General features: G+C 37.1%; 1 protein-coding gene across 1 annotated transcript in view; it reads left to right on the forward strand.

Moving 5' to 3' along the window:
* Window positions 1-27923, forward strand: part of MED13 (mediator complex subunit 13) — a 91867-nt gene that overhangs the window by 36843 nt on the left and 27101 nt on the right. The window contains exons 9-12 of the mRNA XM_072646907.1: window positions 3923-4603; window positions 17092-17308; window positions 18610-18691; window positions 21375-21496. Of these exons, the coding sequence (XP_072503008.1) occupies window positions 3923-4603; window positions 17092-17308; window positions 18610-18691; window positions 21375-21496 (1102 nt within the window). The remainder of the gene's footprint in view (window positions 1-3922; window positions 4604-17091; window positions 17309-18609; window positions 18692-21374; window positions 21497-27923) is intronic.

Genomic DNA, 27923 nt, shown 5'->3' on the forward strand with positions numbered 1-27923 from the left:
TGGAAAGGGGGGAGGGGCAGATCCCTTTGGCTTTAGGTTGAAATTGTTTTACCTAATAGCTATTGACTCTGAATTGATGGTGTCCTGAAACCTGCCAGCAGAATTTCTTTGAATTAAACCTCCTTTGTTTAGGACATGTAGCATGCTTCTCAGATTTCCAGAGCTCTCTCTGCTGGGCACTTTTTTTTTTTTTAATTAAATTTATTTATTTAGCTTTTAACATTCATTTTCACAAAATTTTGGGTTACAAATTTTCTCCCCTTTTTTCCCCCTCCCCCCCCAAACCCAAGCTTTCTAATTGCCCCTGTGACCTATCTGCTCTCTCCTCTATCCTCCCTCCCTGCCCTTGTCTCCGTCTTCTCTTTTGTCCTGTAGGGCCAGATAGCTTTCTTGACCCCTTAACCTGTATTTCTTGTTACCCAGTGGTAAGAACATTACATTTGGTCCTAACACTTTGAGTTCGAACTTCTTTAGCTCCCTCCCCCTCTACCCCTTCCCCTTGGAAGACAGGCAGTTCAATATAGGCCATATCTGTTTAGTTTTGCAAATGATTTCCATACTAGTTGTGTTGTATAGGACTAACTAGATTTCCCTCCATCCTGTCCTGGCCCCCATTACTTCTATTTTCTTATGATCCTTTCCCTCCCCATGAGTGTCGACCTCGTATTGCATTCTCCCCATGCCCTCCTCTCTATCCTCCCCCCCATCCTGCTTGTGCCCCTGTCCCCCACTCTCCTGTATTATGAGATAGGTTTTCCTATCAGAATGAGTGTGCATTATATTCTTTCCTTTAGTGGAATGTGATGAGAGTAGATCTCATGTTTTTCTCTTGCCTCCCCTCTTTATCCCACCACTAATAAGTCTTTTGCTTGCCTCTTTTATGAGAGATAATTTGCCCCATATAACTTCTCCCTTTCTCCTCCCAATATTTCTCTCTCACTGCTTGATTTCATTTTTTTTTTTTTTTAGTATATGATCCCATCCTCTTCAATTCACTCTGTGCACTCTGTCTCTATGTATGTGTGCGTGTGTGCATGTGTGTGTGTGTGTGTGTACTCCCACCCAGTGCTCAGATACTGAAATGTTTCAAGAGTCATAAATATTATCTTTCCATGTAGGAATGTAAACAGTTCAACTTTAGTAAGTCCCTTATGATTTCTCTTTGCTGTTCACCTTTTCATGGTTCTCTTCATTCTTGTGTTAGAAAGTCAAATTTTCTTTCCAGCTCTGGTCTTTTCATCAGGAAAATTTGAAAGTCTTCTATTTCATTGAAAGACCATTTTTTCTCCTGAAGTATTATACTCAGTTTTGCTGGGTAGGTGATTCTTGGCTTCAGTCCCAGTTCCTTTGACTTCTGGAATATCCTATTCCATTCCCTTCTATCCCTCAATGTAGAAGGTGCCAGATCTTGTGCTATCCTGATTGTATTTCCACAATACTTGAATTGTTTCTTTCTAGCTGCTTGCAATATTTTCTCTTTCACCTGGGAATTCTGGAATTTGGCCACAATGCTCCTAGGAGTTTCTCTTTTTGGATCTCTTTCAGGCGGTGTTCTGCGGATTCCTTGAATATTTATTTTGCCTTCTGGTTCTAGAATCTCAGGGCAGTTTTCCTTGATAATTTCGTGGAGGATGATGTCTAGGCTCTTCTTTTGATCATGGTTTTCAGGTAGTCCCAGAATTTTTACATTGTCTCTCCTGATTCTATTTTCCAGGTCAGTTGTTTTTCCAATAAGATATTTCACATTATCTTCCATTTTTCGAATCTGCGCGGTATGTTCTGAGATATCTGTCTTTCTCGAAAAGTCCAAAGCGTCCATCTGTACCATTCCAGATTTGAGAGATCTATTTTCTTCAGTAAGCTTTTGAATCTCCTTTTCCATTTGGTTAATTCTGCTTTTGAAAGCATTCTTCTCCTCATTGGCCCCTTGCACCTCCCTTGCCAGCTGAGTTAGGCTAGTTCTCAAGGTGCCAATTTCTTCAAGATTTTTTTGGTTCTCCTTTAGCAGGGAGCTGATCTGCTTTTCATGCTTTTCTTTCATCTCATTTCCCTTCCCAGTCTTTCCTCCACCTCTCTAACTTGATTTTCAAAATTCCTCTTGAGCTCTTCCATGGCCTGAGCCATTTGGGTGGGCTGGGACACAGAATCCTCGATTTCTGTGTCTTTGCCTGATGGCAAGCATTGTTCCTCCCCATCAGAAAGGAAGGGAGGAAGTGTCTTTTCTCCGATAAAGTACCCTTCAATAGTTGTATTTCTTTTCCCTTTTCTTGGCATTTTCTCCACCTAGTGGCCTGACCTCTGAATGTTCTCCTCACACCCACCTCGCCTCCTGGTCCTCCCAGCCAGCCTTTGGGGACTGAGATTCAAATGCTGCTTCCCGCCTTAGGATTTTTGGCGGGGGCAGGGCTGCTATTCAGTGTGAGAATTAAGTTCAGGTGCTGAGGTCAGGGGCAGGGCCGCCTCTCAGGCTCAGTTCCCTCAGGGGGTTTATGCACAGACCTTCCACAATGGATCCAGGCTCCCGCCCATTTGGGGAGCCCCTGTCTGCAGCCGCCTCTCAGCTTCTATCTCCTGGGGGGGCCCGAGCCATGGGGGCACCTCACTCCCCTCTCAACCCGCCAAAGAGACTCTCTCACCTACCCCCGTCAGTCACCTGTTGGTGGGGGGCCCGTGCAGCTGCTGAAGATCCCGCCTCTGGAGCCCTCTCAGAACTGTGTCTCTTGGAGCTGCCGTCGCCGCAGGTCCAGGCTGGGCACCGTGTCTGCAGCGCGACGGACCTTTTGCGAGAGGTTTGCAGGTCCCTCTGTGGGTGGGGGGACCCGCGTGGCCGCTGGAGATCCCGTCCCGTAGCCGATCCCGTCCCGTAGCCCTCTCGGATCTTTTTCTCACGGTGTCGCTGCCGCGATATGGTTGCTCTCTGCTACCTGCCCTGGCGCCCAGTCCACAGCGCGAAGGACCCCCCGTGAGAGGTTTGCAGGTCTCTCCGGAACAGAAATCTCCCTCGCTCCAATATTCCGTGGTCTCTGGGTGCAGAATTCGCCCTGGGTTAGTCCCCTCTGCCGTTCTGTGGTTTGTGGGTTCGGAGCTATGTGTATGTGCGTCTTTCTACTTTGCCATCTTGGCTCCGCCCCTGGGCACTTTTTTACTTTTCATTTTCTTCATCCTTCTCCCTACTTCTGAACCCACAGTTACACATATCTAAAAATTTATTGTTTCTCCATTCCTGTACATCTATTCTTGCGTTATTAGCATTCTCCAAACGATGGAACCCCCCTCATCAAGGCACAGTAATTTGGTTGGAGGGTGGAGAAGGGAGATTGTTTGGGAGAAAGGAGGTTGGTGATTTTGCTGATGAAATACAAGCTAGGATTAGAACCTAATAGATTAGATATTTTGTAGCCTTTAGTCATTTTTAGCCCAAGGAAGTTTTGGATCATTGTTTGGGAGAAATCCCAGTGTTCACTACTTTAAAGTCCATGTTTGATCTGATTTAAATCTAGCATCTCTCTGGGCTGAAGTTCAGAGATCCTGAAGTTTGTCCACAGTTGGAATTTTGAGGGTTGGTCAGTCATCAACAGTACCTCATAATCATTGATTTTGATTGAATACTTATGATACATTTTAAACTTCACTATAACATTTGCCTCTCAGAGCTGCTAAATAAGAAAAGATTAATTTCTATGAACATCTCATTTAACATTCTTTATAATTGCAAGTTATTAAATAAACAAGGAACTGAATAAAGTCCCTCATCTTCCTTCTATTTAGAAGTGAAGTTATCATTATGGTCCCTTCTCTTAATTTGGAAGGAACTGTTAGAAACCAGATATTTACTGAAAATTATTTTAATTTTAACAATAATATTGGGTATAATAATAATGCCCAAAGTTTTTTAAACCTTTCTTTGACTTTCCTCCTTTAGGCACAAAAATTTCAAACCAAGAAATTCTGGACAGCAGGGGCAGGCACCACCTGTGGGCCAGCAACAACAAGCAGCTCCCAAGCACAAAGCCAATGAGAAGCAAGAGAAAAGTGAAAAGCCACAGAAACGTCCCTTGACTCCTTTTCACCATCGTGCATCTATTAGCGATGATACTATGGAAGCAGATACAGCGAGTCAGAGGCTGGTGATCTCTGCTCCAGATAGCCAAGTGAGATTCTCAAACATCCGAACTAATGATGTGGCAAAGACTCCTCAGATGCACAGCACTGAGATGGCAAACTCCCCTCAGCCACCACCTCTTAGTCCTCATCCATGTGATGTGGTTGATGAAGCAGTAACTAAAACTCCTTCAACTCCTCAGAGTCAGCATTTCTATCAAATGCCAACACCTGATCCCTTGGTACCTACTAAACCATTGGAAGATAGGATAGATGGTTTGTCTCATTCTTTCGCAGCACAGTTTCCAGAAGTTTTGGAGCCTACAGTATATGTTGGTACAGCTGTAAATTTAGAAGAAGATGAAGATCATAGAACCTGGAAGTATTACAAGGTCCCAAAGAAAAAAGATGTGGAGTTTTTACCACCACAGCTTCCAAATGATAAATTCAAAGATGATCCAGTTGGACCTTCTGGACAGGAAAGTGTAACATCAGTTACAGAGTATGTATTTTTATATTCTATTAATATAGTTTTAGCCAAAATGGAAAAATTGTTTTACCTATCTTCTTTAGGGCACCAGTGTTGGTTTCTAGATAAAATTAGCAGTTTGTAAATTTGAAAGATTAAGCCCCTTCATTAAATTCTAGGATCACTAAATGGTATATGTAGTTGATAAACCGTAATCCCTAGGAATAAGATTCTCATTTCTTCCCATTTCTAATTTCATAGGAACAACCACTTATCTCAAGAGTGTCTTGAAATCCTCAAATTTTAAAGTCAAGTTAATTTTAATTATAATTGTGACACACGTATTTGACATCAACTCCATTTTCTAACGTATTCTACCCTACCTTCCACACCTTCCCAGCAGGAGAATTCATATATTAGGGAGGGCTGACCCTTATAACAAAGAATTATTTAAAAAGAAAAAAGTTTTATTAAAACTAACCATTTATCAGGTACAATTGGAAGGGTGCAGGATTTGGAGTCAGATTTAATTTGTACCTGCTATTTGCTACATGCATGACCTTAGACAAGTTGCATTATCTTCTCTTGTCCTCAATTCCTCATGTCTAAGCTGAGGGGGTTGGACTAGATGACCGACCTGTAAGGTCCTTTCTTGCTCTAAATCAGTGATGCTCTGTTCGAAATCCCAATGTTATATGCTGCATTCCATGCTCGTAATCCTCTACCTCTATAAAGAAGGGAAGGAGGTAATTCTCCTATCTTTACTTTGAGATCAGATGTAGTCATTAGAGTTTCGTAGCATTCAGTTTTTGTTATGATTGTTTTTTTTATTACATTGTTAGAGTCATTGTGTATATTGTTTCTCTCATTTTACTTAGTTGTCTTGGTATTAATTTTTCCCAGTCATGCCATCCTTCTCTATAGTTGTTTCTTAGGGCACAGTAATAGTCCACTACATGTGTGTCTCCCCAGGAGTATGCGTTTGGGAGTTGTTTAGTATTTAATCCTGGGTAGCTGATTTAAATAAAATATTTCCTTTTAATTTTTAAAATTTTGATTGAGGTTAGAAAAAGTATCGAAAAATAACAAAATCAGAACAAAGCCCAGAAGTATTCCTTTCATCAGTTAAAAGTGGTTCCCTGTACTTTTTTTTTTATTTCAGGCTTCTTTATCTGTATGCCAGTCTGGTTGGGGTGGTTGACTTGATTTGTGTATTATAATTAGAAAAAAATTCTGCTCTTTTTTGCTTTAAAAATGTGGGTAATATTTTGATAATTGATTAATGGAAAATGTTTAATTTTGGATATCACCTTTGCTAAGATATCATAATGCCATTTGATTAGAAGTGGTAAAATTTCAAGAAGTTAGCCATCAGAGATTTGACAGGGATGATGAAGTTAATAATGATAGATATTTATACATATAAAAATATGTATATAAATACATGCTCTTGTGCTCCTCCAGCTATTTTGGGGGTGAAGCACTTTAAAGTACAACATCACTGTGAGGTAGATTGTGAAAACATTATTTTACAGCTGAGGAAACTGAGGCTTAGGTTAAGTAATTTATCCTGAACTAATACTTCTGACTCAATTCAGGTGTCCTTTCTACTAAGTCAAATAGACTAAGAAATCTGAGGTTTACTTACTATATATATTTTGGTGCATTAGGAAAAATCTTTTTTGGTTTTGATCAACATAATTTTCATATTTGTGTTGGGGTACCTCCAAGGTTTAGAATATAACTTTTTTCTAATATATGTTTGAATCATAGACTATAACATTAACTTGAGTTTCCCAGTTAGTTTCACTAGGGACACTGTCCCAATGTTACAGAGAGCTAAAAAAATGTGCCTAGCCTTGTCTCATTAATTACATGGATCTCAAACCATAATGTTAGTTTTTCAATAGTGAATAGGATCTTGCATATACTGTTTTTTGCTTGAGAGAATTTCAAATTGATCAGTGGCAACATTCAGGTAATATTCATCTCCCTGAGGGTAACAAAGCTAATTGGAGTGAAAGTCAGACTGTTCCCTGTGGAACTGGTAATTCAGACAAATCCAAGTGTTCACTTCTCTTCCTGAAAAATAACTTGGTTTTTTTTTTTTCATTGTGTCCTCCTTTAATAATGCTTATGAAATTACTTTACAAAGATAAAATGATCCATTGACTTAATTTTTCTGCAAGCCTAATTTTATTCTCTTATTTTATATTTAATTTGTACAGACATAACTCTCCATATAGTATTTTAAAAATACATTCCATTACATTTGATGCATATATTTAATACAAAGTAAAGTGGATTGTCATACTTTCTACATCTCTTTAAAACTTATGTCATTTGTTTTGGAGAACTGTTTGTCTCTTGATGTTACGATAGAAATTCTGAAAAAAAGTTTTTCAGATTAGCTTGGAATGCAGATTGCAAAGAATGTGTATTTTATTAAACAAAGTTTTTGGTAGGGGAGAAATTATTAGTTATATTTAACAGAAACTGTGGTATCACAGTGCCTGCCATATAGTACATGCTTAATAAATGTTTACTGATTGATTGGGTAGTGGTTTCTGTTTAATCCTGGTGAAGATTATCCTCTTGGTCCTTCACTAGAAGTGCTGACACTTGATTGTGGACAGACCAGAGAGAATGATTTCTTTTATTTCCTCAGCATCAAATCTAGGTGCTGATAGCTGATCAATGCTTTGAAGGCTCTTGCTTTAGATCTAGTGTGTGTTCAATGTTTTATTTATAGTTTTCTACCTTCAGGGTTTCCAGGTAGCTCTGTTTCATTATTACCTTACTTGTCTATGATCTTTTCATGTACAGTAATTTTCAGCTTTATTTTTGAAGAACAGAATTTCAAAGCTGACTGCTCTTGACTGAAGTTATTCATATTTTTAGTTTTCTAAATATCAGCTTTCTCTGAGGATGAATTTTGATTAAAGGATTTTTGGGGTGCAGAGCACTTAGCCTATCAGTTGTAGTTGCTGTGGTTTTTAATATAGTTGAGTATATACACATTCATTCTAAATGCTGCAGCTATTTTGAAAATAATCTTTTTGTTGTTGTTGTTGATATGTTTAATTCTAGCATAAAATTAGATAAAAATGGTAATGCTACTTTTTCATTTTAAACTGTTCAATTGCATAGTTAAGCCTTGGTGTGTTTCCTACAGTGTTTTCTGTTGTCAGTTGAAATGTCCCTAAACACCTCAACTCAGCCAGTTAACTGTGGCACACACACACAGCAGGCTAGCTCCCGCCCCTTCTCCTAATCTCTGTGATTCATGCTTCTATTTCTTTTTCATCCCCATCTACTTCAGCTCTGCCATCTCTGAATTGCCTTGCTCTAAACTCTTCTTCCATTGTGTCCTCTGAAATACTAATCAGTCACATACTTTCAGCTTCTTCCTGTCCTTTTCTTCCCAGAAAACATTGTCCCTGGCCCCTCTACTTAGTATAGGTTATATGCTTTAGTTAGGGTGGGGAACTTATGGCTTTCTAGGTCCCCAGTATGACTTTTTGACCAAGTTTTACATAGCAAGTCATTTTATTAAGGATCCTTTTATTATTTGTAAAATTTGAACTCAAAGGGCTGCACTTGAGGACATAGAGGGTTACATGTGGCCTCAAGGCCTGCAGGTTCCCCACCTCTTCATCTAGTATATGCTCCTTTTCCCATGCCCTCTGGGAATGGGAGAAGACCAAACATCCTCCTTGTTTCTCATTGTAACTTTAAGACCATCCTCCCTTTGCTATTATCACTTAATTCCATATTTTTATATCATTCTATTCAGTTCTTGTTTGCCAGTTACTTATGACTTCTCAAGTGAAATCCTTTTCCTTATAGTTGCAGCCTTCAACATGTAGGTTTCTTCAAACACTCCATGAGCTGTACATACATTCCACTTTGGTCCTACACAGAAATGGGTATACCCTTAATCTTACCACCCCAGTGTTACACCTCCATGATCTAGATATCTGAAGTTTTTTCTTATTGCAATGTCTTATCTTTCCTTCTCTCCCTATGCTCCCCCTCATAAAAAACAATTGTTCTTTATTTTAACCATGACTCCCAGCCACTCTAACCTTCCTTCATTTTCCAGTCCATCACTTCAATCTCACTTTCCTTCCCTTTGATCCTTTAGAATAATTAGTTCAACAACATACTGTCCTCTACTCTTAAAATCAGTTGCCACCTTGTTCTACTGCCACACTTGCCTTGCCTAAGTTAGCCCTACTTTCTGCTCTCTCCCATTTTTATGTTTCACTGAAGGAAGTGTCCCACAGCTATGCCATATCTACTCCAAATTTGTTACCTAATCTCAACTGGACCTTCACTGCTACACAACAGATCTGTTATTTGTTTTTCCCTAAATAATTCAATCTACTTTCCTTAGTACCTATTCCATACCTCTTCTCAAGTCTTCATTCTCTTCTCCTCAAAAGATCTCACTTCCTATTTAGCCAAAAAAAAAAATGTCATTTATTTTTCAAAACCTTTTAAATATCATTTTGCCCTTATTTTCTCCAGTTTCTGATGAAGTGGCCCTGCTCTTCAAGATCAATCCCTGCTTGTACCTTTGTTCCCTTTTTCCTCCATTCTGTCTCTCAAATCTTTAAATTCTCCTTCTCTGCTGGCTCTTTCCATACTATCCAGGTCTCCCCTGATCTTCAACAAGGAAAAAAACCACAAATCTTGACTTAACACTCCCCCCCTCATCTCCTTAAATTGTTTTAGGGCTTTTTTACTTTCCCTAGCCAAACTTCTGGAAAAGGCCTTCTATGCTACTTGCCTCTTTCTCTTCTCATACACTTATCAAGCTCTTGTGGTCTCACTTCAAACTCACTACTCAGCTGTAACTTTTCTCCAAAATTTCTAACAATCTCTTAATTGCTAAATTGTATGACTTCTTTCTTTTCCTCCCCCTCTCTCTCTCTTCTCTTTCTCTGTCTTCTCTTTTTGTCTCTCTCTCTTTTTTCTCCTCCTTTCTCTCCCTTCTCTTTTCCTCTCTGTCTCTCTTTTTTTTTCTTTTTTTTTTTTTTAACTTTTAACATTTATTTTCACAAAATTTTGGGTTACAGATTTTCTCCCCTTTTATCCCCTCCCCCACCCCAAACCCAAGCATTCTAATTGCCCCTGTGACCAATCTGCTCTCTCCTCTATCCTCCCTCCCTGCCCTTGTCTCCGTCTTCTCTTTTGTCCTGTAGGGCCAGATAGCTTTCTTGACCCCTTAACCTGTATTTCTTATTTCCCAGTGGCAAGAACATTACATTTGATCCTAACACTTTGAGTTCCAACTTCTTTAGCTCCCTCCCTCTCCACCCCTTCCCCTTGGAAGACAAGCAATTCAATATAGGCCAAATCTGTGTAGTTTTGCAAATGATTTCCATACTAGTTGTGTTGTATAGGACTAACTATATTTCCCTCCATCCTGTCCTGTCCCCCATTACTTCTATTCTCTTATGATCCTTTCCCTCCCCATGAGTGTCGACCTCGGATTGCATTCTCCTCCCCATGCCCTCCCCTCCATCCTCCCCCCCACCCTGCTTGTGCCCCTGTCCCCCACTCTCCTGTATTATGAGATAGGTTTTCCTATCAAAATGAGTGTGCATTTTATTCTTTCCTTTAGTGGAATGTGATGAGATAGACCTCATGTTTTTCTCTTGCCTCCCCTCTTTATCCCTCCACTAATAAGTCTTCTCTTTTTTCTCTCTCTCCTCTTCCCTCTCTCTTTCTGTCTTTTTTCTCTCCTCTCTCTTTCTCTCTCTTCCCCTCCCCCCCTTTAATCTTTCTTCACCTCTCTATAGCCTTTTACATTATTAACTATCCCATTTGTGCCCTGGTCTTCTTGACACTGCTCTCTCCTTGTTCTTTTCCTACCTATCCCAGCTCCTAATGATCAGTATCTCTTACAGCCTTATTGCTCTTCTTTCTTTATATACCTTCTCTCTTTTGGTCTTATCAGTTCCTAAGGGTTCAGTGTTTTTCTCTATGCAGATAACTTCCAGATCTCTAAATACAACCCTGATCTCTTTTATGAGCTCCAGTCCTGCAGTACTACTTGTTTGATCTTTCTAAGTGGCTGTGTCAAAGACATCTCAAACTTCACATGTCCAAAACAGAATCTCACCTATTCCTTAAACCCACTTTCTCTAAACTTCCCTGTTCCTTCTGAGGAGTACTACCATCCTTTCAGTCACCCAGGTTGACAGTTGAGGAGCTATCCACTTCTTTTTTTCTCCCCCATCCCCAGCTAGGTAGTCATGAAAGCCAGTCAGTATTAATTACCTCTGCAGCATTTTACCCCACTTGCCCTCTCTTCATTCACACAGCCACCGCCTCAGCTACTTACTTCTCTCATTTGAACTGTTGCAACAGCCTCCTAATTGGAATGTTGGGTTCCAGCCCCTCCCTGTTCCAATCTGTCCTTCATAAATCTACCAATATAAACTTCCTGAAGCATAAGCGTAATAACCATATCACTTCCTTGCTCCAGAACTTTTGTTGGCTCCTCATTGCCGCTAAGATAAGCTACCATCTTTTTGTCCTAACACTTTGAAACTGGGCTCCTGCCTGCCTTTCTAGTTTTAGTTCATATTATTCTCCTTTATGTACTGTGTTCCACGCAAACAGAATTATTTGCTCTCCACTAGATTCAAAATTTTGTATTCTATCTATCATATGTGTCTTGATACTTGCTTTCTTTCTGTGGAATGTGTTCCTCACTGTTAACACTCTTAGAATTTCTAACTTCCTTTAAAGCTCAGCTCATAAACCATGTCCTATGGGGGACCCTTACCTGAGTTCCTTACCTGTTAGTGTTCTCTCTCTCATCAAATTATTATGTATATACTTGTCTGTTTATATGTTTTATGTTACTCTGTCTCCCTTCTCCCAAATAGACTATAAAGGGGCACTGACCCTGGAGTCAAGAGGACCTTAAGTTCAAGTTTAGCTTCGGATACTTATTAGCTGTGTGACCCTGGGCAAGTCACTTAACCCCGATTACCTCCAGAAAAAAAAATACCTCCTTCCAAATAGACTATAAACTCCCTCAAGCTTTTTGTCTCAATTTTGGCACCTAGCACAGTGTCTTGTATGTATGGACTCTTAATAAATGCCTGTTGAATTGTATTGGTCTCCAGGTGTTGTATTTAATAGTTGAGGCATAATTTAGCACAACTTTTTAAAGCTAGTATTTAAAAGGATGAACACGAGATAGAGTATAGCTGTGTTAATTCAGTTTAATGAATTTGCCTGTTCTGTGCAAGGTACTAGTAAGAAAACAGTACCAGCCTTCAAAGCCCTCCATCCTCAGTCTTTACCTCTCTGCCTCCTTTACCACTATTGATCAGCTTCTTTCCTTGATATTGTTTTCTCTCTAGGTTGTCAGGACTCTACTCCTTCTTGGTTCTTCTTACCTATAAAACCTCCTTCTCTGTCTCTTTGGATCCTCAACTAGGTCACTAACTCTTGTCTTAAATGTCCCACAGAGCTCTGACTTGAGATCGCTTTTTTTCTCCCTACATACTACACTCAGTGATCTCTTCAGCTCCCATGGATTTCATTATCATCTCTATGCTGATGATTCTTTGTCTTTGTATCCTTCCCTAACCTCTCTGCTGACCTTCAGTGTTACATTTCCAATTGTTTTTTTTAGACAAGTAGGCCTGTATATTTGGATGTTAGAGTGCATGGAGAGGATTGATATGTTAAGATCCTGAAAGCTAGGAAAGGCCAGCTTGTGAAGAGTTTTAAATACCAGAGGTGTATATTTGTTTGTAGAAGTGATAGGTAACCATTGGAGTTTAAAGAGAGAGGTGACATAGTCAACACATACCTTCAGAAAATCACTTCCACTTTGTGGAAGATGGATTGGAGTGGGAGGAAAATTTGTGGCAGGAAGTCCAAATAGAAGGCTTTTTTAGTAGTCTGAACAAGAAGTGATGAGAGTCAGAGCTAGGGTGGTGGTGAATGGAAAGAAGAGGACTTACCTAAGAAATGCTTTAGAGAAAGGAATTAAACATGATTGTATCGTGAGATGAATTGATTTGAGGAGCTGAAAATGATAGGATATTACTGAACTTTGCTGACTTGGATGGTAGCTGTCAACAGTAATGGGGAAGTTTGAAAGAGGTGTGTTTGTGAAGAGATAGACAATGAGTTCTGCGTTTGGACCTGTTGAGTTTGAGATACCTACAGCATATCCAGTTTGAATAAGTTTTTGGTAACAGAAGGACTAGCTCTCAGAGAGACTGGGGCTGGACATGTATACAAATGTGATTGTAGAGGGGAAAAAAGGGTTTCATGGAGAATGGGGTTGGGATGGGGATGTCAACCACAGTTACTGAATGGGTATTGGATGGAGATTCAAGGAGACCAAAAAGGTAGGAGGCCTAGAGAGAACAGAGTAATTTTACTGTGTCAGTAGAATTTTCCTTATTCATTTAAATTAAATTATTAAGATTGTAAATGTAAATGACTATACTAACAAGTTAGTAGAATAGTTAGATGTAGAAAATAGTCATTTTAGAATGAAATGGTGAAGAAATTTAGAACTGTCTCTTTGCACAGATTTAAGTAGACTATGGATTAAGTTGTGTCTCCTAATACTTCAATTTGTGTACAGTAAAGACCTGATAACTGTTAAGTGAGTGGCAGCATGGAAGAGGGAATGAAAGGCCAGTCTTGGGATCATGAAAGCTATTTATATTTTTATTGTCCATAAATGAAGGGAAGAAAATAAATTTATTACTGACTTGGATGAAAGCATGGTGTATATTCTTATCATATTTGCGGATAAGAGGCTAGATATGACATTCAGCTTATTAAATGGCAGAATCAGAATCCAAAAATATTTCAGTGGGATAGAATGAGTTTAATCTAATGAAATTTTAGTCCTACATTTCATTTGAAAGAAATTAATAGTTAACATTTAAAAATAAAAATGATGGTTTATTTTGAACAAATAAGGTTAAAATTGCACTTTACTTAAAACTTAACTTTTTTTTTTTACTTTACTAAACTTTACTTAAACTTTCTTGAACTGATAATGAAGTACTATGTTCAGTTTTGGTCATCAGATTTTAAGAAGGCTGTAGGTCATCTGGATGAGAAGCAGCATGATATATTGGCCAGAGAGCCATTCTTGAAGCCTGGATGACTCAAGTCTGGGGTCCTACTTTTGATGTCTGTTGTCTGGCTGTATAACCTTGGGCATGTCACTTAATGCCTCTGCATCATAAAATCCATCTCCCTTTAAGATGCACCTTAAGCACCATCACCTGCAGGAAGCCTTCCCTGATTTCTCCTCCCCCCATACTACTAGTGCTCTCCTTCCTTAATTTGTATATTCTGTATTTTTTGTCTCACTCTTTGTATATCTATCCATCTCTAGTGTCTGGAGCAAATTTAGGTGATTTAATGCTTGTTGAATGATTACAGTAGAAGCCCAAGCCATCCTAGATAATGTCTGTAGCTGAGTTTTACCTAAAAGCATGTGCAGTGAATAGAGCACTGGACTCTGGTGTCAGGATAAACAGAGTCCAAATCCTGCCTCAGATAGTTATCAGCTCTGTTATCCTGGGCAAATTACTTAACCTTTGAGTGTCTTAGTTTCCTCTTTTGTTTAAAAAAAAAAAAAAAGTGATGATAATAATAATACCCACCATCCAAGGTTATGAGGAAAAAATGAGATAATATTTGTAAAGCACTTTGTAAACTTTAAAAGTGATGTATGTAAATCCAGACTATTAAAATAATAGCTATTAGTCATTATTTGACCTTTTATAAAAGTTTCTTTCAGGAAGAGGTGAATCTGGCTTTCAAGTCGTATAGTTATTTGTATATTAAAATTGAGAATTTAGTAAATTATGGTATCCTGTCTTTTTTAATTCCCTTTAAAAAGAAACTGGTAAATTTTTCTATTTTTACATCTTTAGAGATGTATTACTATATAGTTTTATGTAATTGATTCCTTAGGTGCAGCATATATAAAGGCATTTTATGCATGTGTGCTTTAATATGAATTTAACTTAAAAGTTGTATTTTATGACTTGAGGCTAGTGGTATTTCATGGAATATATTTAAGTTTCTTGCATATCCCTGCTCCTGTAGGAGTCATTTGTCTGTAACACTTAATATTATGATTATTGAATACCTTTTTGAATGCCTACAAAACTACTATTTCTTTTCACTTTTGAATAAAATGGCCCAAAAGTGGTCTCTTTGGGAAATCTAGGGGTTTTTTTGGTCCTTAAGTCTAACTGTACAGTTGGCCAAGTATGTCTTAATGAAGTTATTACACAGTTCAACAGTTACTTGTGTAAATAATGTAACAGTCTATCTAACAGGGTAGAATAAGGCATTTTTTAAAATTCTTTTTTCCCAATTACAGGTAAAAAAGTTTTTAATACTCATTTAAAAAAATTTTTGAATTCCAAATTCTCCCCCTTCCCTGAACTGCTAAGAAGTTTACTAAAGGTTACTCATCTGCAAAGAAAAGATGTCTTAATTTATTTGCTTTATAGTAGACTAGGATTCTGGAAAAATATAAAGGAAAGCTTTACATTTGCTACATTGCTTACATACTTACATAATCAGACTCTTGCATATGTGATTAGTCATTTGTAAATAATTGTGAAATGTTTGGGGAAAGCATTGTAGTCAAAATTGAAATATATTAAACTAGGAATTAGGAGACTTTGGATTTAGTTCTGGCTCTGCCACTGACTATAGCCCATGTGACCTTCAGTAGATCACTTCAACTTTCCCTTACCTGTGAAGCAGAACTCATAATGACTGTGAGAATTTAAAGAACTAATGTATCTAAGCATGTCTAAGTACTATAAATGTGTTATCTTGTAAAATCTTATTTTAGCTAATCTCTGAGAATAAGATACTTTTGAATTTATCAAATGTATGTGTTCTGACAATGTTGGCCGATTTGGGAACCCTATTTTTCCCCTTGACTTCAGTTATTTTCTTACAACGATTAAATATCTAGTAGTCTGAATTGAAAGCTTTCATTGCCAATGAGGTTTAAGCTGGTAGTCTAGGTCTATGGCATGTACTTTGGTATTATAATACTTCAGTATCATAGTGCTAATTCTTTTTATAGACTTTAAATCACTTCTTTAACTGGCATCTCCCTTTTGTGCTTTCCATCCTTTCCTGGAATGTAAGAATTTCCCCCATATTCATTTCAACAAATGTTAAGCATTTAATTTTAAGCACTGTATTAGGCATAGGGGAGATTACAGGTTCTTTCCTTAGTCATAGTTTCACAGATTTTTACTCCTTTTGACTGATTATTTCTGATTAGGGAAGCTGGGCTTCAATACTACATTTCACCAGTTGGTGGTGGTAAAGCACCAAGTTAAATCAATTTACAGTGTAGTATAAAGTCTTTAAAATGAATCTGACCTCTACTTTATCAATTCTATGAAATGAGTTTACTTAAAAAGAAGTACCTTTGGTACTGAAGGAAGAAAAAAGACATCAAAAGTAGCAAAGACAAACAACTTCCTCTTGGGAGATGGCAAGTGTAAAAAGATTGCCATTAATGTTACTAGCAGAAGGATTTGAGACCTCTAACTAGGGAAATATTCTGAATTCTAATCATTCTTTTTGATATTGCTTGAATGTTTGATTGTGTAGAAGTGCTTTGGATAGTGGATAGAATGCCAAACTTAGCTTCAGGAAGATCTAGGTTCAGTTTTGTCTGACATTTTACCTCTTTGTGCGTCATAGAATTCCCTAGTATGCATCTGTTAAATTGCCAAAAGGTTTACTGGAGAGAGTTCCCCCTTTTTGGAATTCCTATACTAGGGAACTCACAGTTCCTTCCCTAATTCTATAAGAATCAATCAAATTTATCCCAGGAGTTCTCATTGGGTTTCACTTGTTAATCTTGTACAGTACAGCTAATTGAATTTTAAAATTGTTGGTCTCAAACTTAGAGCAAAATGGACTGTGCCTTGATTTTCTCCCTCCCAGCCCCCCCCCCAAAACACCTAGCAGAATTAATTAGAAGGTACACCTCTTTTGGCGAGATAATAATGAATTGATGCATAATTTTTAATTACAATCAATTTATAGCAGAAAGTGTGACTTTTCATGTTTAATACTATAAAATTAGCCCATTCTGATTCTTCAGTCACTGTTACTAAAGCAAAATAGGTTCAGAGACACTTTAGGAAAAGGGTCCTGGTTAAAGTACATTGAGCAATGTTTGAATGTTGCCAGATTTCAGAATCAAAGTAGTTTTTCAGGAAACATGTTTTATTTTTAATGGAAAAAAGCTTAAACTAGCTTCTTTTACTAATTTAGCCATAAAACCTTGGATAAGTTCTCTAGGCCTCAGTTTTCTTGTCTCCAAGACAAGGGTGGTATTGAGACTCCTTTTGGCTCTTAAATTGAATGTTCCAATTTTGGGGAGGGGGAGTTCAGAAAGGGAAAGAAAACCATGTATTGATATTAGAAATTTTGCTTCTCTATTTTATCTTTATTTTGTCCAGGTTAATGGTGCAATGTAAAAAACCTTTAAAGGTTTCTGATGAACTGGTGCAACAGTATCAGAGTAAAAATCAGTATCTTTCAGCAGTAGTATCTGATATGGAACAAGAACCTGAAATTGATCCATATGCATTTGTTGATGGAGATGTGGAATTTCTTTTTCCTGATAATAAAAAAGATAGGCAGAACAGTGATAGAGAACCTGGGAAAAAACATAAGGTGAGTAGAGAAAATAGTGCTCTGAAAGGTAATTGATAATTTTATATAGGGTATTGTTGTCAGCTTTTCTTTGTTCTTTTTATACCTTTTTTTAAAATTTGGAGCAGTTCTATGCTTGCAAAGATTTTGTAAAAAGTGAATACTTTTATATTTCAAATGATAACTACTGTGAAAAATGTAGAGTTTTGAGATGCTTTAAAAGGTTGTGCTTGAGGAAATCTTTCCCTTTTTTGCCTCTCTGAAGCATATTCCTAATGTGGTAAGTTTGTCAAGCTTCATGGTTGGAAATTGGGTGTTTTAAGTTGATAAGGTAAGGTCTGTCTCCTCCTCCTTTTCCCTCATACCCCCAATTGCACGCTCTCTACAATTTAGTAAATGAATGAAGAAAAGAATAAGGTTAAGTTCAAGGCAGGTTTTGTACTGAGGTCTTAATGACACCAAACTCAGCTACTATCTTACCACCCTGCCTGTGTTCTGATAAATAATACTGGAGGTAAATTACTAGTATTCAGAAAATTAGAATGAAATAAAATGTATGGAGCAAAATCAAAGCAATGCTAGACATCACTTTAGTTTATCGTACTGAAAAAGGGTAGAGTTGCTGGGTATTAGAAGTATTTGGCTTGCAGCCCAGTTTTCAAATTTAGTCACTGTGACATAGGAAAGAAAATATAAAAACTAAACAAATATTTGAATACCTGCTGCATGAGACATGTCAGAGAAGAGACAACATAACGTAATAAAAAGAACAAAGGTCTACAATTCAGGAGACTAGGGTGCTGGATCTGATTTTGCCAGTAACTTGCTGTGTGACATTGAGTAAGAAAAGTAATACCTGTGTCTCAGTTTCCTCATCTATAAAATGATCAGTTGGAACTAGTCAATCTCTAAATTATAATTTTAAACCAAACTATTTTTCATTAAGCACTCCAGTGAAAATAGAAATTGTCCATATTTGATGCATTATCATTGTGAAAAGAAAGTTTGCATTTAGCTTTTATGAAAGCATTTAACACACTTGATACTGTTGCTGGTTAGTTCTATTTTTAATCAGTATCAAAAAGCTAATTGATTTCCAAGTCTGTTTTGGGATCAAGCTTGTTAACCTATACTTTTACACCTGTATTTCCAGCCCCAATCATTTAACTTATCAGTATTTTCCTGTAGTTATGGTAATCATTGAATAAATAATGTCTTGTTTCTAGGAGAATTAATGTGTTTCCTGTAGTGAATGTATTGATTGAAATTTGATGGGCTTTTTAAAATGAAGGTGCTAAACGCTTCCTCATTCTCATTTGCAGGCAGAAGATGGGAATTCTAATGTAACAGTGTTATCACATGAAGAAGATGCTATGTCATTATTTAGTCCCTCTGTCAAGCAAGGTAAAAATGACACTTTAGAATATACTTTTTTTATTTTCAACTTGGCAATAGTAGAAGTCTTAATGTACTTAATAAAAAAGGGAGGCCTTCTGATTTTAAACTTAAATATAAATTCTAATATTAGGTTTATTAATATCTTTATTGTGAACAGTTTGAGGTTATGGAGCTTCATATTGTAAACATTGGAATTTGCTCATCTGTAACCGTTTAAGAGAATAAAAAATAGTCTTTGAAGCCTTTTTTTCCCATCCCAGAACTCAGTAAATTAAGAGCCAAAATGGTATAGAGAGATGTGGCTCCAGAGTCAGGCTGACCTGAATTTAAGTCCCACCTCTGACACATACTTGCTGTGTGACCCTGGGCAAGTCACTTAACTTCTCAGAAAGAAAGCTTTCTAAAAAAAAAAAAAGAAAAAAGAAAGCTTTCTAAAAGACTCTTCAGTTGGAAAATAGTTGCTGATCTGTTTTGAAGGGAATTCCTACGCTAATGGAGTCACAACTTCTTCCTTGCAACTCCTAAATAAACCCTCAGTAAATCAGACTATGTAATTTTCATTTTTCATTTTCACCTGACTTGTTTAGGGTACAGTTCTTAATTCTTTTACATGTATCCAACTAGCTGCTTGTTAGGAAAAGTGCTTTATTGTGGTAGTGATTAGACTGATAGGAGAAAGGGGAAAGCTATTTGCTAAGGACCTCCTATGGAGTTTTAAACTCTGTGTCTGAGTGAAGCTTACTAATAAGACTAGAAGAAAAAGCCAATGTAAGTTGAAAAGTGAAAGTGTTCATGTGTTGGGTAACAGTCTATGCACCTACATATTAGAGAGCTTAGTGGTAAAAGAACATTTAGAGTTGCAGAGTCTAATCCCCTTGGTTGTCACCCCAGTGAATCCTGGAAGGAAATTCAAAAGACTCAGAAGGTGTGACTAGGGATTCTGTTCAATTGAAAGATGAGGCTATCCCACAGTTGTATCTTAAAAGGGGAAGAGTTTTAATTCGGTCTGCCAATAGACCAGGAATCTTGTAAAACTTGAATGAAGTGTATTGCAGTCAGAATCTCATAGTTAGAAGGAAAAATGAGAAGTTCAGACTTGAATGTCTTTATTATAAAATGTCTCTGATTTTTCTACAGCTCAACTTATTTTCAGATTTCCATTTATACATTATGGGTCTGAGCAGCTTGAATTATAGTAGCTTTTATTATCAAAATAAGCAAAGTTGAATTTTAAGTAATCCCACAGTTACTAATTTAAAGACTTGTGAATACTTGGTGTTTGTGAACAACTGACCTGTTTGCTTCTAGCCTCTAGCCATCATCCAAGATGTCTTGGTCCAATAATATCATTGGGGGAGAGGGGGATTTCTATTTAAATGTTTACCACCTGAGAGGAGCTACCATTTTCCTTCTACTTTTGGAGATTATCATTGCACCACACTACCTTCCTTTCTGCTCCATCCTTTTATAGGTTGTCTTTCTCATATACATCAACAGCCATTTAAATATAAAAACAAAAACACCCTGCATTTGCATTGTTATTGTTGTTTGAGGTTTGTAAAAGCACTTTAAATAACTTATTTCACTTGAGCTTCATTACTCCTACCTAACTATCTTAAGAGGTAAAGGACTATAGCTGTTACTCCCATTTTACAGATGAGGAAGTTGAGCCGTACAGAATTTTAACTTCCCCGTGGTCTCACAAGCTAATGGCAGGTAGAATTTGAGTCTAAGTCTAGCACTCTATCCACTGTTTCTAACTGCTGTTCTATTCTAGCTGGCATACTGGATTTTTCTCTAGTATATGGGGTTGTGATTCACAGTTTAGGAAGCACTGAAGGGGTCATGAGTGGAAAAAGTTTAAGAAGAGAATGGTGACCTAGATTATGTGAAATATTACATGAAAAATGTTTGGAACCCCCGGGATTTTGATACTGAATGGGGAAGACTTGGTAGGGGAAAATAAGTGAGACCTAGAATCAAGATTTAGAGCCAGAAGGGAAATTGGAGATCATTTAGACCAACACCATGATTTTAGAATTGTTAGACTTATTTTATAGAACCCTAGTAGTCGGATTTAGAACCATCAGGTGGAACTTAATTAGAAGGGAAAAGGAAGGTTTAAATTAATTATAAGAAAAAAATCTAACATTTAGAGGTGTCTAGAAGTTCAATGTGCTGTTTCATGACATTGTGATCTGTTCCTAAAAGTATTAAAGCAAAGACTAACATTGCTATCTGTCAAGGGTATTTTAGAAAGGGCTTATATATTTAGTGTGAAGTTGAGACTTTAATGCTATAATTCCTTTTCCTTTTTTTCCTAATTCTTATTCTATTTCAAGAACCTTTTTTCCTCTTCATTGTATTTGTGTTTTGCTTACTTCCTATAAGTTACGTGTATCAAAAAAAAAATTGCATTAAGTGACTTATGTTTCATTCCGAACGTTGGAAGATTATTTCCTATTTTTTCACCAACATTCAGTGTTTTAGCTTCATTGCTGATTAAAGTTCCACATTACCTTAGCCACAACACCTAACTTCCAGGTGTTTAAGGTTTCGGAAATCATTTTTAAAAATAAAAACAAAAACTATTTTAAAATACTACCTCTTACAAGTTGAAAATTTCCTGTAACTGATTTAAGTAGCATGTTATATTATCCATTATATAATTTTTGTTTGTATTTTGTAGATGCACAGCGTCCTGGTGGTCATGCCCGTCCTCCATCAACCAGCCTCATTTATGATTCTGACCTAGCTGTCTCTTATACTGATCTTGACAATCTCTTCAATTCTGATGAAGATGAACTAACAGTGAGTGTTACATTGCCCTTTTGGACCATCATTTAATCTGAATTTGTCACTAATTTACATGAAATTTGTGTTTCTTTTAAAAGATTTTTAGTGGATTGGATTATTGAATAATTGAGACATTTTTTAAGGGCTTATTATGTGCCAACTACTGTGGTAAACCTGTAGTTTAACTACTGTGGTAAACGTGGGGATATAAATGCAAAAGCAGCTTGTGGTTTCTGAACACATAAAGGAGTGGTGGCCAGGGAAGGACACTTTTTAAATTGACGGAATGATAAGAGAGTCATTTAAGGAGAAGACTGACAAACTCCAGCCAGGCACCATGGTAGAGTTGATTTGTTCTTGGTTCCAGAACTGGAGGAGTGGGAAGGAAGCAGTGGGGTCCCGAAAGATCTCTGTGGCTAGAAGGTTAGGGAAGCTATAGGGAAATCATGAATAGTGGCTACGGCTATCCTGAAATAGTGGTCCAGAATGGGTAACCCAATTCGGATTTCAAATTTGGGTAACCAATTCAAAAATAACTCAATCAAATGAGTTAATCAGTTAAAAGGTGTTCATGTATCTTGAAGGTGGAATGCTGAATTGTGCTCTGTGATTGTGTGCTTTTGAATTAATTTGACTATGCCACAGACATTGGAGAGGGAAGTTTAGTATTAATAGCAATGCCCGTTAAAAGGATTTATCTTCCGTTGGTGTCCACATCTTTAAAATCGTGCTACATAGGCCAGAGAAGAAGGTTGTGTGCATTGTCAGAAGCAGTCTCTGTATCTATAAGGGAGCCTCAGTTTGTGTGGCGGTTGAGGAAGTTATATTTACAGAAATGACTGATGTAAAAACAAAGGTTCATATATTTAGACCTGGAAGGAATTTCAGAGACCAGTTTCCCATCCAGGAAGAAGGTGGGATCAGCTAGTCTCTGAGATTCCCATGGAAGAGGAAAAAGGCCTAGTAAAGTTAAAATGATTTGTCTCCGCAGAGTGCACAGTAGTAAGTAATAGAGGCAGGATTTGAACCCAGTTCCTCTTGTCTCCAAAGCCAGTGCTTTTTCAGCTGTACTAAACAGTCTTCTTCATTGAGCCAAGCAGCTAGGTGGCACAGTGGATAGAGTGCTAGTCCTGGAGTTAGGAAGTTCAAATATGACTTCAGACACTTAATAACTGTGTGGCCCAGGGCAAATCACTTCTGTCTGCCTGCTTATCTGTTAAAAAAAAAATAGGGATGATAATATTTCTCAGGATTGTCATGAGGATAAAATAAGATATTTGTAAAGTGCTGTGCAAAATTTAAAATATTATAGAAATGCCAGTTGTTATAGCTGGATATCCTTATTTTTTATATGAAGAAAAAGTATATGTAAGTAGTTAAAGAAATGTTCTCATCAACCCTAATATGTGATGATTATTCTTCCTTTGAAGTTGTGAATCAGCATAGTATAGAAAATTTCACTGTGATTGGGCAAAATCAAGTGTTTAAATTCTGTTCTAATTTTTTTTATTTCTGAACATACATTTCTCAACTATTCCTTATAACAAAGAAAAAAAACTAGTTCACCAAAGCTAGCCAGCATATTGTCCAAGTCTGACATTGTATGTATTTCCATATCTCTAGTTTCTTAGCCTCTTCCCCATTGTTCTCTCCCCTCCCCCTCCCAAAAAAAGGGGGAAGTCTAGCATTTAATTCTAAATAGCCACATCAAAAAACAATTTAAAGTTAGATTCCCTGTATCAGAATTGGCAAACCAAATCTGTTTATTTCTGTTTTTGTACAGTCTGCAATCTAAGAATGGTTTTTAATTTTTTAAATAAAACGTTCTTGTATTTAAAAATTTAAAAACATTCTTGGGTCACACTGCCTTAGACTCTTATGTCTCTGGAAAATTAATGAAATATAGACACAATCAATTGGTGTAATAAAAGAAATTGCAAAAAGGTTTCTTGAGAGATTAAGGTATATGGTACCTCTCTTAAACCAGGGGTTCATAAAATTAAATTTTTTTTTGAATAACTTTTCAATAAGTTAGTTTCCTTTCTAATCTTATATATTTATTCAGTACATTTAAAAATATCATTCTGAGAAGGGGCCCATAAGACAAAATAGGTTAAAAACTCTTGCACTGAATATCTGCTTTTTGCTTTATTTATCAAATGTACATTTGTACTAGTTTACAATGGTTTAATGAGATGAAGCACACTTTAGCTTTTCATTCTTTAAAAGGTATGTTCTACTTTGGGACACAATTAACTGCGTTTACCTCTTACCCATCTCAATTTAGGTTTACATTAACATAATATTAATATGTTTACATTAACATAACATAACAGTCTTGACTGCCTGTATATTTCTTGTGATTTTTTTAAAAATTAATTTATTGGTTGCTGCAGAACAGATAGCAAGAGTATTTACAAACAGTTTTCCTGGCTTTATACTTTGAACAAAGTACCAAAGGATGATGCAGAGGAGTTTTGTGTTGGTTCTTTAAATGACTTGCTACACCAAGAACATACTAATCCAACACTCTTGTTTTAAACTCATTGATAATTATCATAGAAATTAAATTTTAGGTGCCTCTACTAAAGTTTCCATTTTATACTATTTATAGCAAAAGAAGATTGATTAAAATATATAAATCATCTCAGAAAATACTTATACTACTTGAAATATTTTCATGAAGATTTTAAAAGCATTTTGTTTATATATGGAAGCAGATATGCTGTGTATACATCATTCTCTCTTGAGACAGTTTCTTTAAATTTCAACTGTTATCCTGATTTCTATTCTATGTACTGGAAAGTAACCAGATTGCTCCAAAATTGAAACTTTTTGCTCAATTCAGAGCAACCTTGTTTCTCCCCTCCTCAAATATTCCAAAATAAGGGTTAGCATACTTACTGTTTTGGGATCAGATGTTGCCCCAAATGAATGTCCTAACCTGAAACACAGCTTACTCACAGCTGAAGCAGACATTTAAGATTACTTTAGAGACTACAATTTTGTTCTCGTCTTGCCTTTGTACAGATTCTTTTTATAACTACTTTGCTAAAGTTATACTTTATCTTCCTGACTAATGTGGTTGTTGTCAGAGAGTTATGCTTGGTCTTCTTTTTATCTCTCTTCACTTTCCCCTTTGGCAGTCACATTCAGTGACCACCTGTGCAAATGTCCCTCAGCGTCCTATAGTTCTGGTCTTATTTCCACCCAGTTGTTCCATGAGTTTATCTTCCCCTTTAACTTGTTCTAATGACATCATTTTTTGTGCCTGTCATTTCTGCACCTTCGTTTATCTTTGTCTCCCATGATCAGAACTCTGGATTTATTTTTAACTCTTCTACCTCCATTATCTCTTATCCATTAAGTTACCAAGTCCTGTTGGTTCTGCCTCAGTAACATGTCCCACATCTTTCCCTATAAACCATCATTATAGTACAGGTCTTTATGTACTATTGCACTTTTTTTTTTAAGGAGGGAAAAGAGAAAGTGTTATTCATTAGTCATTTCAACACTCTACCCCCACTGAACCCTCTTTTTTGAAAAAAAAAATTAGTAAAAACATCCAATAGAGAGACTACATTCAATAACATAAACATTATTCTAATCTCCTAGTAGTCCCCAACCTCTGCTCCATGATGGTTAAATTTCATTATCTTTTCCACAGGGGCCCTTTATTGCTTTTTTCCATAATAAAGCTTCCCTTTGAGTGATCTTTTTTACTTACCTTGTTATAGTCATTATGCATAGTCTTTTGACTCTGATTATTTATTCATTGTGAGCTGGTATTTTCTCTGAATTCTTTTATCACTTTATTATTTCTTACTGTACAACTTACTATACAATTTACTATACAACAGTACATTATTATATTAATTTGCTATAGCTTTTTTTGGTTTTGTTTTATTTTTTTTAGAAATTCCCTGGTGTTTAGTTGTTTCAGTTGTGTCTGACTTTTTGAGACCCCATTGGGAGTTTTCTTGGCAAAGATACTGGAGTGGTTTGCCATTTCCTTCTCCAACTCATTTGAGAGATAAGGAAGCTAAGGCAAATGGGGTTAAATGACTTGCATAGGGTCACACAGCTAGTAAGTATCTGAGGCAAGATTTGAATTCAAGAAGATGGTATATCTGATTCCAGGCCAGGTACTCCAAGCACCGAGCCACCTAGATGTCTGATTCCCCAGTATATGGGCATGGTGGCCATCTACTCTTGTCCCTACACAAAAGGAATCTCTACTGTAACATAACCAATAAGTTGTCACTTAGCTATTGCTTTTAGACCTTCAAGGAGGGAGATCCCACCATTAGTTGAGGTGACGCATTCTACTTTTGGATAGCTTTTAATTGTTGGGTAGTTTTTCCCTGATAATAATCCTAAATTAACTTCTAACTTTTACCATTTGTTGCTAGTTCTAGCCTCTGGAGTCAAATAGAAAAAGTTAATCATCTATGTGACAGCCCTTCACATGCAAGAAGATGGCTAGTATGTGTGTCATTTCTCCTATCCCTCTGCTTTGAGTCTTCCTTATCTTTTCTAGGCTAAATATGCCCAGTTTCTCCAACTGATTCTCATATAAGATGTACTCAAAACCATTCACCATTCTAGCTGCTTTCTTCTAGAGGACAGTCTTCATCTTATCAGTAACCTTGGTAAACTGACACCGAGACTGAAAACAGTACTCTAGATAAGGTGTGAATAGGACAGTGGGGAAACTATGTATCTCAGAGCCATCCATGATCACATTAATTCCTCCTCTCTCCCCAAACTGCTGAGTCATTAAGTTTGTAGTCCATTAAAACCCTCAGATCCTTTTTAAAACAGCTGCTATCTCACCATACCTGCCCCATATCATATTTATGAAGTTGATTTTTTTTTTACCTGAATATAAGATTTTACATCCCACTTGAGTTTTGTCTTAGTATATTTTCAGCCTAATGACTCTTTACTATCAAGATCCTTTTGGATCCTGATTTTTGTCTTTCAGTATGTTAACTGTCCTTAGATTTGTGTCATTTTCATATATACTGAACATGTTATCTATTCCTTTGTCCAAGTCATTGATAAAAATGTCAAACAGTACAAGGTAAAGCACAGATTATTGGAAAACTCTACTGAGTCCTCCTGTTACATTCACATTGAACCATTAACCTTTCAATCTAGCTTACCATCCAGGGCCCCCACTTCCCTTTACCCCTCCACTTATTTCCTAAAAGGTGCTGTTTATACATCAATAATACAACATTTATTAAGCACTTACTATGGTCTAGGCACTCAAGTGCTGGGAATACAAATACAAGCAAAAAGACTGTTCCTGCCCTCAAAGGACTTCTATTCTAATAGAGGAAGAAACTTATAAAAGAACATTGAAAAGTGGAGGGTTATGGGGGGGGCAGGGCAAGGCTGTTGGGGAAAAAGTAAAAAATTGTAATCAGTAAGCATTTACTAAGCACTTACTTTAGGTCAAGCACCCTGCTTACCATTAGGGATAAAAAGAAAGGTAAAAAAGTTCTGGCTCTTGAGGAGCTCACAGTCTAATGGGGGAAGACAAGATGCAAATAACTGTATAAGCAAGCTATATATGGATAAAATTGATTTAGTCAACAGAGGGAACACACTAAAATTAAGGTAGATCTGGAAAGACTTCAGTAGATGGTGAGATTTTAGCTGGGAGGCAGAGATAAGGAGAGAGTTCCTGGCACAAGGAATGGTTAGTGAAATGCTTTTAGTGAGGAGATGGAGTGAGGAAGATCCAGGTGGCTGGCGTTAGTGGCCATGCGGGAGAGGTTATACTGGTTATGAAAGGCTTTCAACACCAAACAGATGATTTTATTTTTAATCCTGGAAGTGGTAGAGAGATATTGGAGTTTACTGAGTGGGTGAGGAGATGGTATGAAAGGTTAGGGAAGAAATGACATGGTCAGATCTGTACTTAAGGAAGATCATTTTGACAACTGAGTGAAGGTTAGACTAGAGAGGGTAGAGACTTGTGGCAGGGAAACTAACCAGTAGTCCGTTTCCATAATGTAGGCTTAAGGTGTGATGGAATCCTGCACCAGGCTGGTAGCAGTGTCAGAGAACAGAAAGGGGAGTATAAAAAAATACTGCAGAGGTAAAACTGACAGGCATTGCTTGCATATTTAGATATAAAGGGTAAGAGAGAGGAATTAAATGATGATGCGTGGGTGATGGTGATACCTTTAACAGTAACAGAGAAATTTAGAAGAATGGAGAACATTGAGGGGAAGATGAGTTCAGTTTGGGGCATTTGTTTAAATGTCTAGGGGATGTCTAGACAATTGGAGATACTCAGCTGGAAGTCAGGAGAGAGGTTAAGGCTAGATAGGTAGATTTGTGAATCATCTGCATAGAGATGATAATTGAAACCCTGGTAGCTGATGAGATCAACAAGTGAAATAGTATAGAAGGAAAACAGAAGAGG

This window comes from Notamacropus eugenii, chromosome 2, assembly GCF_028372415.1.
Source record: "Notamacropus eugenii isolate mMacEug1 chromosome 2, mMacEug1.pri_v2, whole genome shotgun sequence".
In the NCBI taxonomy this organism is placed as follows: Eukaryota; Metazoa; Chordata; class Mammalia; order Diprotodontia; family Macropodidae; genus Notamacropus; species Notamacropus eugenii.